The sequence below is a fragment of the Heteronotia binoei genome, chromosome 15 (assembly GCF_032191835.1).
Source record: "Heteronotia binoei isolate CCM8104 ecotype False Entrance Well chromosome 15, APGP_CSIRO_Hbin_v1, whole genome shotgun sequence".
Classification (NCBI taxonomy): domain Eukaryota; kingdom Metazoa; phylum Chordata; class Lepidosauria; order Squamata; family Gekkonidae; genus Heteronotia; species Heteronotia binoei.
Genome location: NC_083237.1, coordinates 5,332,694 through 5,352,510, shown reverse-complemented (window position 1 = coordinate 5,352,510; position 19,817 = coordinate 5,332,694). Strand labels below are relative to the sequence as shown.

Sequence of the window (19,817 nt, the reverse complement as noted above, 5' to 3'; positions counted from 1 at the left end):
CTGAGACTCTTCAGAGTGGAGGGCGGGATATAAATCCAATATCTTCATCTACCTCACAGGGTGTCTGTTGGGGGGGAGGAAGGTAAAGGAGATTGTGAGCCGCTCTGAGACTCTCCGGAGTGGAGGGCGGGATATAAATCCAATATCTTCATCTACTTCACAGGGTGTCTGTTGTGGGGGGGGGGAAGGGAAAGGAGATTGTGAGCCGCTCTGAGACTCTTCGGAGTGGAGGGCGGGATATAAATCCAATATCTTCATCTACCTCACAGGGTGTCTGTTGTGGGGGAGGAAGGGAAAGGAGATTGTGAGCCGCTCTGAGACTCTTTGGAGTGGAGGGCGGGATATAAATCCAATATCTTCATCTACCTCACAGGGGTGTCTGTTGGGGGGGGGGGAGGGAAAGGAGATTGTGAGCCACTCTGAGACTCTCCGGAGTGGAGGGGGGGATATAAATCCAATATCATCATCTTCAAAACACCTGAAAACACAGCCGGCGAAAAGACAGCAAGTGCCTTTATTCAGCTAAAGACTCAGTCACAGAAACTGTGGAACAAACGTGGATGCCCAAGAGACCTCCTCCCATGGACAGACAATCTGCAAGAAAAGCGGAAGGGCTGCCCCTCTGGGCTTGTCCAATAATGAAATCTCTATCAACGAGTGAGGGGGGAAGAGGGAGAAATGTTAACTAACCCCATGATCTGTGACATCCCCGGCCTTCCATCGCAGGAGCTGAATTCGCTGGCAAAAAAAAAAAATAGCATTCTTTGAGAGAAGAATGGCAAGTTCTCGGTTCTTCTTTGGCAAGTTCTCAGTTCTGTGCAAGATGCCTGCTATTTTTGCCAGAAAACCTGGGATCTTTCTTCAGAGAAGCGAAAGATGCAGCTGTTGGCAAAGGAGGCTGGAGTCACTCTATACTCGCTTGCGGTGTTGAAGGACCAGACCCAAGCCCACTAAGAGCACCAAGAATTGTCTCCTGAGCCCAGAAACGGGGGGAAAGTAGCAGAAAGGGGAAAGGCTGAGATACGAAACCCAAAGGAGATTTTTAAAAAGAGAAAATGCCTTCCGAGCCCTTTGATTAATGTGTTCCAAGGCATGTCTGCCCATAAGCCGTGCCCCTGAGAACGGAGGAAAAGCGAAAGGCCGGATGCCACAATCAAAGTGCCTTCTAAGCTGCAGTCTTGTGGGCAAAAAGTCTACTTTGTGAGCTCCTGGTATTAAAGTCATGCGCTACTGAAGAAATGAAATGCGCTCTGGGTTGAGACAAAAATGTGTGAGCTGGAGGCTAAAAATCTGTGAGCTAGCTCACGCTAACTCAGCTTAGATGGAACACTGGCTGTCCACGACCACAGTGCATTTTATTCAGATGGACCGCTACTAGGCTATTTGGGCGGGATTGGGAGAGGCGGCATTAGCCGGTCCCAAATCGAGTGCAAATGATCTAAACCTACCCACCTCCAGCAGCCCTGGAGACATCTTCACCCAAAGGGCGATTAACACATGGAATTCACTGCCACAGGAGATGGTGGCAGCTACAATTATAGCCAGCTTCAAGAGGGGATTGGATCAGCATCTGAAGCAGAGGTCCATCAGTGGCTATTAGCTACAGGGTGTTGTTGGAACTCTCTGTCTGGGGCAGGGATGCTCTGTATTCTTGGTGCTTGTGGGGCAACAGCGGGAGGGCTTGTAGTGTCCTGGCCCCACTGATGGACCTCCTGGTGGCACCTGGGTTTTTTTGGCCACTGTGTGACACAGTGTTGGACTGGATGGGCCAGTAGCCTGATCCAACATGACTTCTCTTATGTTCTTGGTGTCAGGGCTCATGACACTTGGTGCTTGGGGGGCAACAGTGGGAGGGCTTGCAGTGTCCTGGCCCCATTGATGGACCTCTTGATGGCACCTGGAGTTTTTTGCCACTGTGTGACACAGAGTGTTGGACTGGATGGGCCACTGGCCTCATCCAACATGGCTTCTCTTATGTCCTTATGTGACACAGTGTGTTGGACTGGATGGGCCACTGGCCTCATCCAACATGGCTTCTCTTAGGTTCTTGGTGTCAGGGCTCATGACACTTGGTGCTTGAGGGGGCAACAGTGTGAAGACTTCTAGTGCCCTGGCCCCATTGATGGACCTCTTGATGGCACCTGGTTTTTTTTGCCACTGTGTGACACGAAGTGTTGGACTGGATGGGCCACTGGCCTCATCCAACATGGCTTCTCTTATCTTTGGAAGAGCACTTTTGAAAGAAGAGCCAGTGGAGAACATATGAAGCTGCCTTATACTGAATCAGACCCTCGGTCCATCAAAGTCAGTATTGTCCACTCAGACTGGCAGCGGCTCTCCAGGGTCTCAAGCTGAGGTTTTTCACCTTTTTGCCTGAACCCTTTTTTGGAGATGCCGGGGATTGAACCTGGGACCTTCTGCTTACCAAGCAGATGCTCTATCAATGAGCCACCGTCCCTCCCTTGGGCTGGACATGCTTTTGTCACCTCACTGCACTTGGGGCGTCAAGTCCTTGTGGTTTATCCTTTCCTACTTGAAAGAAAAGAAAGGTCAGGTCCCCTGTGCGAGCACCAGTCGTTTCTGACTCTGGGGTGACGTCGCTTTCACGTTTTCACGGCAGACTTTTGACGGGGTGGTTTGCCATTGCCTTCCCCAGTTCTCTACACTTTCCCCCTAGCAAGCTGGGGACTCATTTGACTGACCTCAGCAGGATGGAAGGCTGAGTCAACCTCTAGCCAGCTACCTGAAAACCCAACTTCCACCAGGGATCAAACTCAGGTCGTGAGCAGAGCTTAGGACTGCAGTATTGCAGCTTTAACACTCTGTGCCACGGGGGTCTGTCTTCCTACTTGAAGCCTAGCCCTCAAATGCCAGGGCGGCAGCATCTTGTGGATCCTGCGGCTACAGAGGCTGACCCACAAAGGCCATCACTTTTCCCCAATGTGATCCACAAGGAAGCAAGGACAGCCCCGCTGTCCAAAGAGGCCGGGTTAACAGTCAATCCTTAGCAGCTTCTTCCTTTTATGAAAGGCCTCCTTTGGGACTCCGCAAAGGGAAGGGGTTCCCATCAAGGACAGCAACTTATTTTTTTTTTTAAATTAATTAAAACTCACTGAATTCTTTCCATTGGTCTATAAAAGTGCTGTCTAAAAGGCAGGTAGTCCCCTGTGCAAGCACCAGTCGTTTCCGCCTCTGGGGTGACGTTGCTTTCACAACGTTTTCATGGCAGACTTTTCACGGGGTGGTTTGCCATTGCCTTCCCCAGTCATCTACACTTTCCCCCCAGCAAGCTGGGCACTCATTTTACCGACCTTGGAAGGATTGAAGGCTGAGTCAACCTTGAGCCGGCTACCTGAAAACCCAGCTTCCACCGGGGATCCAACTCAGGTTGTGAGCAGAGCTTAGGAGTGCAGTAATACAGCTTTAACACTCTGTGCCATGGAGCTCTAAAGGTAAAGGTAGTCCCCTGTTCAAGCACCAGTCGTTTCCGACTCTGGGGTAACGTTGCTTTCACAACGTTTTCACGGCAGACTTTTTACGGGGTGGTTTGCCATTGCCTCCCCCAGTCATCTACGCTTTCCCCCCAGCAAGCTGGGGACTCCTTTGACCGACCTCGGAAGGATGGAAGGCTGAGTCAACCTGGAGCTGGCTACCTGAACCAGCTTCCGCTGGGATCAAGCTCAGGTTGTGAGCAGAGGGCTCCGACTCCAGTACTGCAGCTTTACCACTCTGCTCTATGGGGCTCTTGCCGTCTAAAAAGGCCATTATAAAATCTTCTCAAGTGCTATGCAGAAAACTGGAAGAATGATTTCTGGGAAGAGGGAAAACAGGGTGGCGAAAACCAAGAGAACCTCAACCAGTGGGCCCTCTAAGCTGAGTTAGTGTGAGCTAGCTCACAGATTTTTTATTAGCCTCCGGCTCACTTGTTTTTGTCTTAGCTCAGGAAGGATTTGGGTTGCCAAGTCCAGTTCAAGAAATATCTGGGAACTTTTCAGGACAAAAGAAGGTGGGAAAACCAGAGACTCCGCCGGTGCGAAGGCAGAAAATGAAAGAACGGATTGGTGCATGTGTATGTGTGGGGGGGTGTTTCCCTTTGCAAAGCTGCAAGCCATTAGAGAAAATATCAAGAAATATCTGGGGACTTTTCAGGACAAAAGAAGGTAGGAAACCAGAGACTCCGCCAGTGCGAAGGCAGAAAATGAAAGTACGGATTGCTGCATGTGTGTGTGTGTGTGTGTGGGGGGGTGTTTCCCTTTGCAAAGCCCCAACTTCCTCCCCCCAGGTTCTCTGTTGCCCCGAGAAACAAGCACACAAAGCCTCTGCCACCCGCGGCGCGCCAGTTCCATTTCTCCAAATTTTATTTTGGTTTTTTTATTGTCAAGTGCCACAAACAAGCCCATCAAGAGCTCGCTCGCGGATCAGTAAAAAAAGAAAGTCTTTTAACAACAACAGGAAAAAAAAAAACATCGATGGACAGACAGTTCTGCAAAAATAAATTACCATCGGTTCCCTCCCCCCCTCGCCCCTGGTCCCCCCCCACCCCAGCGTTTGCGGGCAGTCTGGGAGCATTTTCTTCCGTAAGGCAGCAAGGGTAGGTAGGGGCGGCTGGGCCCAGCGGCGAAGAGCCCGTCTGCAGCCCGGGAGCCGCCCCAGGCCGGGCCTGAGCGCATCGTTCCGACTGGCCGTCCGCAATCTCTCCTGCAGATCACGCGGCTGGCTGAGGCGGGGCCGGGGACAGGGGCCTGCCAGCCGCCTCTCTTTCCGGCCAGGTGACGGCCGCGGGAGGCAGAGCTGCGGCAAGTGCCCCCCCTCTAGGCGCTGCCTGCCACGTGGCCACGCTTTCCCCAGTCCTGGGCAAGCAGATGCGACGCCTCCCCCCCACCCCGGAATCTCGGGTTGGGGAGGTGCAGTTTGTGGTTTGGCACCTCCAGCGCTTAGCCTGAGTCCTCTGCTGGCACCTCTAGCTGAGACGGCTGCTGTTGCGTTGCTGCTTCCAGCCCGGCCTCCTCTTCCTCCATGGCCGTCTCCTGGGACAAAGCTGGCAGGCAGCTCTGCCCGCCGTTGCCCTCGTCCATCGGCACCGGCTCCAGCAGGCCGTTCAGCTCCATGTCGTGGATTTCGACGTCGTACGGCGGAGCGACTTTGGCGGTGGGGTGGCTGCCACATTCCACGCAGGCCTGGGGGAGGGAGAAAGAAGGGGAGACGTGTTGAGCATCTGGGTGACTGCCTTGGGGTTGAGTGCCAGAACTTTGGCGTCAGGATTCGGGATCTCTTTCAATCTCTCGCACAAGCCTGGGAGAGCCAGGTTTCTCACGGGGTAACGGATTTAGATCAGGGGCAATGCTGCCTCCAAGCCAGAGGCATCAAACTCATTTGTTAGGAGGGCCAGATCTGACATCAATGAGACCTTGTTGGGCCGGGCCATGCGTGTACCTATTTAAGATTAGGTAGCAGAAGGTCAAATCAGCCAGTGCTAAGGGAAATAAACCCGGACTGTTCCCTGGAAGGTCCGATGCTGAAGCTCCAATATTATGGCCACCCAATGAGAAGGGAGCCCTCACTGGAGAAGACTCTTGAGAGTCCCTTGGACTGCAAGAAGATCAAATCAGTCAGTCCTAAGGGAAATCAACCCAGACTGTTCCCTGGAAGGTCAGATGCTGAAGCTGAAGCTCCAATACTTTGGCCACCCAATGAGAAGGGAGCCCTCCCTGGAGAAGACTCTTGAGAGTCACTTGGACCGCAAGAAGACCCAATCAGTCAGTCCTAAGGGAAATCAACCCAGACTGTTCCTTGGAAGGTCAGATGCTGAAGCTGAAGCGCAAATACTTTGGCCACCAAATGAGAAGGGAGCACTCCCTGGAGAAGACTTGAGAGTCCCTTGGACTGCAAGAAGACCCAATCAGTCAGTCCTAAGAGAAATCAACCCAGACTGTTCCCTGGAGGGTCAGATGCTGAAGCTGGAGCTCAAATACTTTGGCCACCCAATGAGAAGGGAGCCCTCCCTGGAGAAGACCCTGATGCTGGGAAAGACAGAAGGCAAAAGAAGAAGGGGACGGCAAAAGAGGAGATGGCTGGACAGCGTTACTGATGTAACGAACATGAATTTGAGCGGACTTCGGAGGATGGTGGAAGACAGAAGGGCCTGGCGTGACTTTGTCCATGGGGTCGCAAAGAGTCGGACTCGATTGTGCGACTGAACAACAAAGCATAGATATAAACTTTATAAAGGACACAGACAAATATGACTAAAGGGTTTTTTTTAACTTAAAGTAAACGTTTAACTTTTTTTAACTTTAACTTTTTAACTTAAACTAAAACATGCTTTAAACATCAGTACTTGTTGGGTCTTAAAGGTGCTTCCTTTGTATTTCTCCCATGGGATCCAGGGAAGTGGGCAAAGGAAGCTCTTCCCCTTTCCTCCCTTCCCCAGGGGACTGGGGGCAGGGCGTAACTCTGGCTCTCTCCCTCCCTCCCCAAAGGAACAGGAGGCGAAGGAGCCTCAGCCAATGGAGAAAACTGAGGTTTTGCTCTGTAGCTCCTGTGCGATTGAGCAAGCCTTGCGCAAAGCAAGCTGAGATGCAGAAGGAAGCAAGAGAGGGAGAAGGAAGCAGATGACAGCCAGTTGCTCGGGGGCCTGAGAGGAGCCCTCCAGGGGCCTGATTCAGCCCCCAGGCTTCATGTTTGACACCCCTGATCTAAGCTGCGGAGCCTCGTGAGCAGAAATTCTACTTCGTGAGCTATTGACATTAAAGCTGCTTAATAAATTGGTTCGCTCTGGGGCCATTTTTCCTGAGTGAAGTAAAAAATGTGCGGGCTCAAAACCTGTGAGCTAGCGAGGGAGCGCCGATCAGAGTTGTCAAATACGCCGTGGTATCGTATCCTGCGGTAAACCAATTTGACAGAACGTGAAATTTTACCAAATGATTCTTTACTTGAAAATGTATTTTTTAAAAGGTAAAAACAATCAAAATTGAAGTATGGCAAGCTACGTCCTGGTATTCTGCTTTGTACTTCATAGTTTGGTGACAAGGAATATTTTTCTTTGTATTTGAATCTGTAAAATTAAAAACTGTTAATTAAAAAGGGGGGGGGGGGATAGTGTCAAACATGGAATGGAACCGGCCTGCCTAGGGGATCCAGGGAAGTGGGCAATGGAACCAGCCTACCCAGCCTGCAAGCAACTGGTATGTATGGAAAAGTAAGGCACTCCCCCCCCCCCTGCCCTTTTATGGTTTCCCTTGGAAACAATCTAGCCATCTTGCATATTATTAAATACATTTACTGGGAGCCTTTTGGGTTCCCCAGTAAATCAAACGCTTTCACTGCTTGGAACCAATTGCTTTTGTTTGCATTTTGAGTAACAAATAATGACATTTATCTGGGTTTGCCTGTTTCCTTTATAAAGTTTATACCTCCGGTACCCGGCACTGCGTTTTACGGCACACGTGACCCGGCCCGACACGGTTACATTTAGTTCAGATCCGGCCCTCGTAACAAACGAGTTCGACGCCTCTGATTTAGACCGATGTATCGTAACACGCACACACAGCTCCTTTTCCCTAACGCCCTGCCAGCCCTCACGTCTACGGAGAAGTTCCATGGTCCGTGCTCTCTTCTACGGGTATGGGCAAGAGAACCCTCCAACGTGGCACCACGACGCCCACCAACACCTTCCCTGAAGGCCCTCAAGCGTTTTCAGAAAAGTAGGCGGGGCCAGTGGGGTTTCTGCACAGCAAGGCTTCTGATTGGCTGTGCAGATTTAAAAAAAAAATGCTGCTTGGGCAGCAGCTGCCACCACAGCCCGAGGATCCTCCCTGAGGAACGGAAGTGAAGCCGCAGCAATCGTTTCCTCTCTGGCTCCACCTCCCGGGGCAGCCATTTTGTGGCCCGCCACCCGGTGCCAGGAATCCCCTGCAGGCAAGGTCAGAAAGGTCAGAGACCCCCGGCCTCAGAGGACCGGGCTAAAGCGAGCACAAGCAGCGGATGGTCCCGATCCCTCGACCCCTTCCCTGCCAAGCACCGCGTTTCCTCACCGTGATGTTGATGGCTTTGGGCAGGGCACCCTTCTGCACCCAGGAGTGCACCTCGGACAGCTCCTTCTTCTGCTCCTCCGTGAAGCGGGGCTGCCGCTTCTGCATCTGCTTCAGCTTCTCCCGGTCCTCCTGCAGCACCTTCTCCAGGTCTCTGCAAGGGTGGGGGGGAACAGAAGAACATAAGAGAAGCCATGTTGGATCAGGCCAATGGCCCCTCCAGTCCAACACTCTGTGTCACATAAGAACATAAGAGAAGCCATGTTGGATCAGGCCAATGGCCCATCCAGTCCAACACTCTGTGTCACATAAGAACATAAGAGGAACCGTGTTGGATCAGGCCAATGGCCCCTCCAGTCCAACACTCTGTGTCACATAAGAACATAAGAGAAGCCAGGTTGGATCAGGCCAACGGCCCATCCAGTCCAACACTCTGTGTCACATAAGAACAGAAGAGAAGCCATGTTGGATCAGGCCAATGGCCCATCCAGCCCAACACTCTGTGTCACATAAGAGTAGCCATGTTGGATCAGGCCAATGGCCCATCCAGTCCAACACTGTGTGTCACAGAAGAACATAAGAGAAGCCATGTTGGATCAGGCCAATGGCCCCTCCAGTCCAACACTCTGTGTCACATAAGAACATAAGAGAAGCCATGTTGGATCAGGCCAATGGCCCATCCAGTCCAACACTCTGTGTCACATAAGAACATAAGAGGAACCGTGTTGGATCAGGCCAATGGCCCCTCCAGTCCAACACTCTGTGTCACATAAGAACATAAGAGAAGCCAGGTTGGATCAGGCCAACGGCCCATCCAGTCCAACACTCTGTGTCACATAAGAACATAAGAGAAGCCATGTTGGATCAGGCCAATGGCCCATTCAGTCCAACACTCTGTGTCACATAAGAACAGAAGAGAAGCCATGTTGGATCAGGCCAATGGCCCATCCAGCCCAACACTCTGTGTCACATAAGAGTAGCCATGTTGGATCAGGCCAATGGCCCATCCAGTCCAACACTGTGTGTCACAGAAGAACATAAGAGAAGCCATGTTGGATCAGGCCAAAGGCCCATCCAGTCCAACACTCTGTGTCACAGAAGAACATAAGAGAAGCCATGTTGGATCAGGCCAATGGCCCATCCAGTCCAACACTGTGTCACAGAAGAACATAAGAGAAGCCATGTTGAATAGGCCAAAGGCCCATCCAGTCCAAGACTCTGTGTCACACAACGGCCAAAAAGCACCAGGTGCCATCAGGAGGGGCCAGGCATGGGCTCCAAGGAGGGGCAGCAGACCTTGGGGGAAGGAGGTGGGGCTTATGGAACAAGGACACCCCCAGGCTGTGTCAGAGAAGGTGGAGAAAGGGGGTGACTGGATGCAGGACTCATACTCCACATCCGGGTCTATTTTAGGGACTTTGGGGGTTTTTTAATTAAAAAAATTATAGGAAAAACAAAAGAGCACTTGAATTTTTTTTTTTTGAAAAATAAAAGAAATCCTACAGGTAAGCTGGTTAAGGTCAAACCCCAAAACTTTTTCAATGCATATTAACTCTTTTAAGTGAGGAGGAGGAGGGAGAAGAAGACTGCAGATTTATACCCTGCCCTTCTCTCTGAATCAGAGACTCAGAGTGGCTTACAATCTCCCATATCTTCTCCCCCCACAACGGACACCCTTTGAGGTGGGGGGGGGGGACTGAGAGAGCTCTGACAGAAGCTGCCCTTTCAAGGACAACCTCTGCCAGAGCTCTGGCTGACCCAAGGCCATTCCAGCAGGTGCAAGTGGAGGAGTGGGGAATCAAACCCGGTTCTCCCAGATAAGAGAGCTCTGGCTGACCCAAGGCCATGCCAGCAGCTGCAAGTGGAGGAGTGGGGAATCAAACCCGGTTCTCCCAGATAAGAGTCTGCACTTAACTACTTAGCAAGAGCTCTGGCTGAGCCAAGGCCATGCCAGTAGGTGCAAGTGGAAGAGGGGGGAATAAAACCCGGTTCTCCCAGAAAAGAGTCCACACACTTCACCACTTACACCAAACTGGCTGGAAGCATAGAGTTGGAAAGGACCTCCAGGGGCATCTAGTCCAACCCTTGCACAATGCAAGAAAGTCACAAACGACTCCCCATGTCTTCCTGCTTCGTGCCCAGAAGATGGCAAAAAAAAAAAAAAAAACCTCCAGGATCCCTTGCCAAACCAGCCTGGAGAAAAATTGCTGACTGACACCACGAAGCGGCCAGCAGCATTTCCCTGGGTGTGTGAGAAGAAGCCACGAGAACTAAGTCCTGATGCAGCCCTTCCTGCCCTCCTTCTCCACGGAATCAGCCTTGCTGTCAGGCGACCATCCGGCCTCTGCTTCAAAACCTCCCGAGGAGGAGCCTCCCCCCCCCCCAGCCCCCACCTCCCGAGGCAGCCCGGCCTCCTCACCTGGTGGGCAGCTGGTAGGACATCATGACTTTGTCGTCGGTGTTGGCCATCAGCAGCCAGATAGGGTCCTGCAGGACGTACTTCATGAAGTGCTCGTTGTCGTCCGCCGCCTCAGCCCGCTTCTTGCCCCGCAGGTCGTTCTCCGAGGAGTCGATGCTGCCGAAGTACTTGCTGGTGTTGCTGCTCTTGCTGCTGGCTGGAGGGAGCCGGGAGGAGAGAGAAGCGAGAGGCCCCGTGAGAACGAGGAAGCCGGAGCGTGTGCATCACCCCCAGGCAGGGCTTCTTTTGCAGCAGGAGCTCCTCCTTTGCCTATTAGGCCACGCCCCCTGATGTAGCCAGTCCTCCTGGAGCTTACAGGGAGCCCTGTACGAAGATCCCTGAAAGCTCTTGGAGGATTGGCTACATCAGGGGGTGTGGCCTAATACACAAATACAAGGCTTCTTTTGTAGCAGGAACGCCTCCTTTGCCTATTAGGCCACGCCCCCTGATGTAGCCAGTCCTCCTGGAGCTTACAGTAGGCCCTGTAAGAAGAGCCCTGGAAGCTCTTGGAGGATTGGCTACATTGGGGGGTGGGGCCTAATATGCAAAGGAGCCCCTGCTAGAATTCCAAGCTCTTGGAGGGCTGGCTACATCAGGGGGTGTGGCTTAATATGCAAATGCAGGGCTTCTTTTGTAGCAGGAACTCCTCCTTTGCCTATTAGGCCATGCCCTCTTCATGTAGCCAATCCTCCTGGAGCTTAGAGTAGGCAAGAAGAGCCCTGGAAGCTCTTGGAGCATTGGCTACATCAGGGGTGTGTGGCCTAATATGCAAAGGAGCTCCTGCTAGAATTCCAAGCTCTTGGACGATTGGCTACATCAGGGGTGTGTGGCCTAATATGCAAAGGAGCCCCTGCTAGAATTCCAAGCTCTTGGAGGACTGGCTACATCAGGGGTGTGTGGCCTAATATGCAAAGGAGCCCCTGCTAGAATTCCAAGCTCTTGGAGGATTGGCTACATCAGGGGTGTGTGGCCTAATACACAAATACAGGGCTTCTTTTGTAGCAGGAACTCCTCCTTTGCCTATTAGGCCACGCCCCCTTGATGTAGCCAGTCCTCCTGGAGCTTACAGTAGGCAAGAAGAGCCCTGGAAGCTCTTGGAGGATTGGCTACATCGGGGATTGGCAAAGGAGTCACTGCTACAAAAAAAAGCGCCCCGCCCTCAGTTTAAAACCCCCAAGAAAGCAGGGGTGTAGTGCCAGGGTTAAGCTCGAGTGACCGAAGTTCAACAGGATTTCCCACCTTCCGCTGCAAGAGCGGAACCACCGGCTGAAAGGCATCAGGCCTCGACTGCCAATTACAGGCTGGTGGGCTAGAAACCTCCTGGTTTCAGTCTTCATATTGGGAACTCTGGCGGATTTGGCCGGACCGTCCCAGAAGGGAGTGCCTGCGGAACTCTGAACCTTTTAGCTCTCTACAATTGGCTTGAGGGTCAAGGTAACTAGATGGCTTTGAAAGCTTTTGGCGGTTTTGTTACAAGGGGTTGGGGAAATACCTGTACTGTCAGAATAAATTCTGTTTTAACCTTTTGTTTGGTTCAGTGGCTTGCAGAAGGGACTAGTCACACAGGGGTCACCAATGGTAGCTCTCCAGATGGGTTTTTTTGCCTAGTTTGGTGTAGTGGTTAAGTGCACGGACTCTTATCTGGGAGAACCAGGTTCGATTCCCCACTCCTCCACTTGCACCTGCTGGAATGGCCCTGGGTCAGCCAAAGCTCTGGCAGAGGTTGTCCTTGAAAGGGCAGCTGCTGTGAGAGCCCTCTCAGCCCCACCCACCTCACAGTGTGTCTGTTGTGGGGGGGGGGGAAGGTAAAGGAGATGGTGAGCCCCTCTGAGACTCTGTGGAGTGGAGGGCGGGATATAAATCCACTATCTTCATCTACCTCACAGGGTGTCTGTTGTGGGGGAGGAAGGGAAAGGAGATTGTGAGCCCCTCTGAGACTCTTTGGAGTGGAGGGCGGGATATAAATCCAATATCTTCATTTACCTCACAGGGTGTCTGTTGTGGGGGAGGAAGGGAAAGGAGATTGTGAGCCGCTCTGAGACTCTTTGGAGTGGAGGGCGGGATATAAATCCAATATCTTCATTTACCTCACAGGGTGTCTGTTGTGGGGGAGGAAGGGAAAGGAGATTGTGAGCCCCTCTGAGACTCTTTGGAGTGGAGGGCGGGATATAAATCCAATATCATCTTCTTCTATAACTCCCATCAGCCCCAGCCATTGGCCATGCTGGCTGGGGCTGATGGGAGTTGTAGGCAAAAAAAACATCTGGAGAGCTACCGTTGGCCACCCCTGGACTAGTGCCTTTCAGCCCTACTCAGAAGGGAGTGTGAATCCCATAAGCTTCTCTTTGGTCATTTGGAAGTTGTTGATCCTTCAGGGGAAACAGGGTTGGGTTGGGCCCTGGAAAATACCAGTCTGGTGGCAGCAACCTTGGGGGAAGGTGAAAAGAGCTCGGCCTCTCTCTTGAGATTAGTCTTAAAGTGCCCTGGTAGTCAGTTCCTAAGACTGGCCTCCTCGCAGGGACGTGGCTAGAGGGACCACTGGGCACCACAAGGGAGTTATCTCTTGCTAAAAGAAGAGGGTCTCTCGCTTCACCAAGGCCACAGCTGACAACGGCAGGCCCCGGGGGATCCGGGGTAGCTCCCACTCTTCAGCACAGCGATTCTGGTTGTTTGAGCAACGGGCAGGATCCTTTTCGGGATGGCTCTGCCCCACCCCCAGGCTGGTTCACATCTCCTGAGCCCACCCCAGGGCTCATGAGTGACCACCCCTGGATTTGCCACCTTCCGTTGCGAGGGTGGAACCACTGGCTGCAAAGCACCAGGCCTCGATTGCCAATCACTGTTTCTAATTTTGGCTGTTTTGTTACATGGGGTTGGGAAAACGCCTGTACTGTCAGGGGAAATCACACCTCAGCTGCTCCGGCAGCTCAAGCTTCAATCACACCACCGCTATTCAGAAACGGAACCTGGTTAAGCCAAGCGGGCCAAACTCGCTCCCCTTGGCCCCTTAGGAGAAAGGCGGGGGTTGCGACTTACTCGTGCCGCTGGCGGACGTGCTGCCCCCGTTGGATCCGGAGCCCATCGAGCCCGAGGCGGCAGAGCCGCTACCGGAAGCCGCGGACCCCGTCCCGGAGCGCGAGTCCTCCTGCAGCAGCAGGTCCAGGAGGTCACTGGAACTGGACAGGGCGTCGTTGTTGGAAGAGTCGTGCGCTTCCACCTGCGAGGGGACAAGAGGCAGGAGGAGGCAGTTAGAGCAGGATCCCGGGTGGAGACAACAACGCAGCAGGAAAACACAGTTCACGAGGCCCTTGGAAGCAGCAGCATCCCTTGATGGCTCCTAGTTTCAAATGGGGGAGGGGGGAGACTCTGGGCAGCTCTCCACAGCTAGCAGGGGGGAAACCAGATGTCCCTGGGAGTGCTTTCAGGCCCAGGCAGGCAGGGCTTAAGAACACAAGAGAAGCCATGTTGGATCAGGCCAATGGCCCATCCAGTCCAACACTCTGTGTCACATAAGAACATCAGAGAAGCCATGCTGGATCAGGCCAATGGCCCATCCAGTCCAACACTCTGTGTCACATAAGAACAGAAGAGAAGCCATGTTGGATCAGGCCAGTGGCCCATCCAGTCCAACACTCTGTGTCACATAAAAACATAAGAGAAGCCATGTTAGATCAGGCCAGTGGCCCCTCCAGTCCAACACTCTGTGTCACATAAGAACATAAGAGAAGCCCTGTTGGATCAGGCCAATGGCCCATCCAGTCCAGCACTCTGTGTCACAAAAGAACATAAGAGAAGCCATGTTGGATCAGGCCAATGGCCCATCCAGTCCAACACTCTGTGTCACATAAGAACATCAGAGAAGCCATGTTGGATCAGGCCAGTGGCCCCTCCAGTCCAACACTGTGTCACACAGTGGCCAAAAAACCCAGGTGCCACCAGGAGGTCCATCAGTGGGGCCAGGACACTAGAAGTCCTCCCACTGTGCCCCCCCCGCAAGCACCAAGAATACAGAGCATCCCTGCCCCAGAAAGAGAGATCCATCTAGACCTTGTGGCTAATAGCCGCTGATGGACCTCTGCTCCGTATTTTTATCCAATCCCCTCTTGAAGCTGTCTATGCTTGTAGCTGCCACCACCTCCTGTGGCAGTGAATTCCACATGTTAATCACCCTTTGGGTGAAGAAGGACTTCCTTTGATCCGTTCTAACCCGACTGCTCAGCAATTCCACGGAGCGCCCAGGAGTTCTCGTATTGCGAGAAAGGGAGAAAAGGACTTACCATGCATGTTTCTTTCTGCGTGCTGAGCTCGCTCGCTAGGCCTTGCCCGTTGGAGACGCCGGCCCAGTCGCTTGCGGTCCCGGCTGGCCCCGCTTGGCTGCCGCCGACTGCTTCGGGGCGGTCGCAGGGCTTGGGCATCTCCTCCATCTGCAGCAGGTTGAGTTGCAGCGGGGAGCTGCAGCGCGACTCGAAGAGCGGGGACTCGGCCCGCTCGGGCTGGCTCATGGAGTGCGGGGTGGAGGAGCGGGAGGGCGCCTGAGTGCCCGCCTCAGGACCTGGCATGGGCATGCTGCCCGGCTGGGGGGCGAAGGGGAACACGGGCCCGCTGGGGAAGTAAGACTGGGCCAGGGGGCTGTTCATCTGGGGGAACACGTAGTTGGGCAAGACCAAGGCGACCATGGGAGTGACCAGGGGTGGGGGGAACTGAGCGGTAGGGAGCGTGTTCTGGGAGGGCTCCGTGGAGGGGGAGGCGCTGGGCCGGGGGGGAAAGACGGGGATGGGGTAGGTGGGCACGACGGCCGGGTACGGCATGGCGGGCAGGCTGGCTTGGGAGTGGCCCGAGAGAGGCCAGGAGGGAGCGGCCGGGGCCTGAGGCGGGGCGGTCGAGTTCTGCGGGGAGCTGCTGCTGTCCGACGACTTGTTCTGCTTGACGCGCTTGGCCTTCGACTTCCTGCTGCGGCCGCGGCAGCCGGGACCCCGAGCTCCCTGGCGTGGGCCTTTGTGCCCTGGGGGAAAAGGAGGGAGACCGTGAGGGAAACAGTGAGGGAAGACAGCGGACTGTCATGATTTGGAATGATGCACGTGTGTTTCCTTTAATTGCCGGCAAGTTACTACAGAACAGGGGTGGCCAAACCGTGGCTGTCTCCCACATACGGTGCGGCTCTCGAAGTCCCCACAACCCCACTGGCTGGCTTGGAGAAGGCAGTTCTCTCTTTAAATCACTTCTCCAAGCCAAGCCAGGGTGCAGCTTGGAGGATGCATTTCAAGTTGCTTTCTGTCCACCTCTTTCTCTCCCTTCTCCCTCCAATCCTTTCCGCTCTCAAATGTCTGACATTCGAGTCCTGAGGCTCTCAGTTTGGTGCAGTGGTTAAGTGTGCAGACTCTTATCTGGGAGAAGCGGGTTGGATTCCCCACTCCTCCACTTGCACCTGCTGGAACGGCCTTGGGTCAGCCGTAGCTCTGGCAGAGGTTGTCCTTGAAAGGGCAGCTGCTGTGAGAGCCCTCTCAGCCCCACCCACCTCACAGGGTGTCTGTTGTGGGGGAGGGAGATAAAGGAGATTGTGAGCCACTCTGAGACTCTTCGGAGTGGAGGGCGGGATATAAATCCAATATCTTCATCTACCTCACAGGGTGTCTGTTGTGGGGGAGGGAGATAAAGGAGATTGTGAGCCGCTCTGCGACTCTTAGGAGTGGAGGGCGGGATATAAATCCAATATCTTCTTCTCAAACATCTGACGTTTATTCTATGTGGCTCTAATGTTAAGCAAGTTTGGCCACCCGCTGCTATAGAGAAAGGGGGCCTGGAAGAGGCGGGATGAGGGAGTGAGGCGATTGGTTGGTGATTGAGCGTGGGCAGAGATCAAAAGTATGTGTGTGGGGGAGAGAGAGAAAGGTCAGCAGTGAACTCTCAGCAAAATGGCCACAGTTTTAGTCAATCGTGGTCAGTCAGCATTCTGCAGAGCCCGAGAAACAAACTTTTGATTAGAATCCCGTATTAGTGCTGTGAAAGGCATTAAGGTTCTAGAGAAGAAAAGCAGAATACTATCGAGGACGTACCAGGGGCAAAAGAGAGAGACAAAACCTAATATGGTCACAGCATTACAGGAGTGCGAGGGACAGAAGCGGTCTGAAAGTTGAGTCAGGAAGAGAAAGGAGGACTTGAGAGGGAGGAGCGTGTGACGTGAAAGAGGGAAACCTCTGTCAAAAGTTATTCACTAAAGAATTAAGCTATAAACATCTTGAAACCAATATGCTTATTGGGCAAATAAAAGTTTTATTTTATTTTGCGTTATCCTAGAGTCCTATGATGTTAAATTATAACAGTCACATGGTCCCAACGAAGAAGCCTTAAGAGCTTGGGCACAAATTTAGCGGGGGAGCATTCAATAAAGCGTTTGGAATTAAATTCCTGGAAGCAGCATCACATATTTTGAACATAGGAATATATGAAGCTGCCTTCTACTGAATCAGATCCTGGGTCCATCAAAGTCAGTCTTGTCTACTCAGACTGGCAGCGGCTCTCCAGGGTCCCAAGCTGAGGTTTTTCACTGACCCTTTTTAGTTGGAGATGCTGGGGATTGAACCTAGGACCTTCTGCTTACCAGGCAGATCCTCTACCACTGAGCCACCGTCCCTCCACTCAGTCCATCAAAGTCAATCTTGTCTACTCAGACTGGCAGCAGCTCTCCAGGGTCTCAAGCTGAGGTTTTCCACGCCTATTTTCCTGGACCCTTTTTTAGTGGATTGAAGAGACCCTCTGCTTACCAAGCAGATGCTCTACCACTGACCCTTTTTTGTTGGAGATGCCGGGGATTGAACCTGGGACCTTCTGCTTACCAGGCAGACGCTCTACCACTGAGCCACCGTCCCTCCCCTGACCAGCAGTGGCTCTCCAGGGTCTCAAGCTGAGGTTTTTCACACCTATTTGCCTGGACCCTTTTTTGTTGGAGATGCCGGGGATTGAACCTGGAACCTTCTGCTTACCAAGCAGATGCTCTACCACTCAGCCACCATCCCTCCCTTAAAGCCAGGTTCAAATGAACATATATGAACTTGCCTTCTACTGAATCAGACCCCCTGCATCCATCAAAGTCTGTCTACTCAGACTCTACTCAGTCTAATCGGCTCTCCAGGATCTCCAGCTGAGGTTTTTCATGCCTCGTTGCCTGGACCCTTTTTAGTTGGAGATGCTGGGGATTGAACCTGGGACCTTCTGCTCACCAAGCAGATGCTCTGCCACTGAGGCACCGTCCCTCCATTGACCAGCAGTGGCTCTCCAGGGTCTTCAGCTGAGGTTTTTCATGCCTTCTTGCCTGGACCCTTTTAGTTGGAGATGCTGGGGATTGAACCTGGGACCTTCTGCTTACCAAGCAGGTGGCTCTTACCACTGAGCCAAGCCCCCTCCATCTCCATCACCTACTTTCCTGGACCCTTTTAGTTGGAGATGCCAGGGATTGAACCTGGGACCCTCTGCTTCCCAAGCAGATGCTCTACCACTGAGCCACAGCCCCATTCATGGCTCTCCAGGGTCTCAAGCTGAGGTTATTCACGCCTACTTGTCCGGACCCTTTTTAGTTGGAGATGCTGGGGATTGAACCTGGGACCTTCTGCTTCCCAAGCAGATGCTCTACCACTGAGCCACCGTCCCTCCCCTGACCAGCAGTGGCTATCCAGGGTCTCAAGCGGAGGTTTTTCACACCTATTTGCCTGGACCCTTTTGAGTTGGAGATGCCGGGGTTGAACCTGGGACCTTCTGCTTCCCGAGCAGATGCTCTACCACTGAGCCATAGCCCCATTCATGGCTCTCCAGGGTCTCAAGCTGAGGTTATTCACGCCTATTTGCCTGGACCCTTTTAGTTGGAGATGCCGGGGATTGAACCTGGGACCTTCTGCTTCCCATGCAGCTGCTCTGCCACTGAGCCACCGTCCCTCCTTCCTTTTTAAGAGGGGAGTCTGCCCCCTCGCCTCGTGCCCCGGGGACCGCCCTTACCTCGCTCGGCATGGGTCCCCGCCTGGCGCAGCTCCTGCCAGCTGATGCCCGAGGGGGAGCTGAAGACGTGGAGCTGGCTAAGGTCCTTGAAGCGAGTGAGGAAGACCTGCTCCTCCTTCTGGGTGTGGACGGAGAGCACTTCCTTGGTCAGGCCCACCTTGCGGTACTGCTGCTCCCGATCGGGGGTGACGCTGGGAGGCGGGGCCGGGGGGGTGGCGCTGGGGGCTGCCTCTTCCATCATGACGATGTCTGCAGGGGGAAAGAGGAGGGAAAAAGGAAGGAGGCTTAACCCATGTGTCGCCCTTTATAACAACAACAACAACAATAATAATTTGTAATTTATACCCCGCCCTGCCTGCCGAAGCATTCCAGACCACTGCCCAGCCCCACTGGACTCAGGACGTCACCCCCCCCTGGTGCATGCTGGGAATTTGCCACCCTAGCTCCTGAACTTGTCCTCCGCTGCACGAACATGCTATCTCGAGCAAAAAAAAGGCATTCGATAAGGAACCAGAACCGGGCTGCAACAACCACCGGAAATGTTCCCAACTGTGGGAACGGCTGGCCCTCTGGGGCAGGAGGAGAAAGAATCTCAAAGCCTGCTGCGGGACCAGACGTTTCCCAGCACGGTGCAGGGGGCGGGTGGGTGGGGCTGGATGCCTGGTTCGCACTGAACGTTCCTCGGGCTTAAGCGGTGTGTGGTTGAACATCAGGCAAGGCACGTAGCAGCTCAAGCCGAGTGCAAAGACTTCGATAATTGTTAAAGCATGGGCTGCGCTGCTGGTACAGCGATGAGCGCTGCCACCTTCCGAGCAGCGGACCTGGGTTCAATTCCTGGCCAACGGGTAACCTGTCGCCCTGACTTGGATGCCTCAGGATAGGCCGGTCTTGCCAGAGGTCGGAAGCTTGTTAGGGGCGACTCTGGCTCATACTTGGATGGGAGACCACCAGGGTTCCCCCTAAGCTGAGCTAGTGAGAGCTAGTGTGTCTTCTTTTTTTAAGCTTCTGGCGCAGCGATTTTTGTCTTCCCTCAGGAAAAATGGCCCCCGGGGACAAACTAAGGGATGCGGCAGCTGACGGCTTCCATGCTGGCAGCTCACAAAGTACAATTTTTGCTCACAAGACTCCGCAGCTTAAGAGGGAGTTTTGGAGACTACCCGGGAAGTCCAGAACTGCTCCGCGGAGGCCGGCAGTGGCCGATCGCCTCTGAACGTCTCCTGCCTTGAAACCCCCGGGGGGGAGGGGGCCGTCAGCTCGGCTCCAACTTGATGTCGCTTTCCACCACCTCCAAAGGAGAAGGGGTGATGTTGCACAGGTACAGCTAACGGGCTGAAGGTACATCA

General features: G+C 53.4%; 1 protein-coding gene across 3 annotated transcripts in view; it reads right to left on the bottom strand.

Moving 5' to 3' along the window:
* Window positions 1-4,336: 4,336 nt before the first annotated feature.
* The window catches only part of PER1 (period circadian regulator 1), a 36,830-nt gene continuing 21,349 nt past the window's right edge, over window positions 4,337-19,817 (bottom strand). For 2 of the 3 annotated variants that reach the window (XM_060256511.1, XM_060256508.1), the window contains 6 exons: window positions 18,475-18,723; window positions 14,766-15,490; window positions 13,525-13,705; window positions 10,450-10,645; window positions 8,034-8,184; window positions 4,337-5,177 (listed from right to left, as the gene is read on the bottom strand). In XM_060256511.1, coding sequence (XP_060112494.1) covers window positions 4,935-5,177; window positions 8,034-8,184; window positions 10,450-10,645; window positions 13,525-13,705; window positions 14,766-15,490; window positions 18,475-18,723 — 1,745 coding nt within the window. In that variant the 3' untranslated portion in view covers window positions 4,337-4,934. Of the gene's footprint in view, window positions 5,178-8,033; window positions 8,185-10,445; window positions 10,646-13,524; window positions 13,706-14,765; window positions 15,491-18,474; window positions 18,724-19,817 lie in introns of those variants that run through there. The other variant, XM_060256512.1, reaches the window with a different exon arrangement.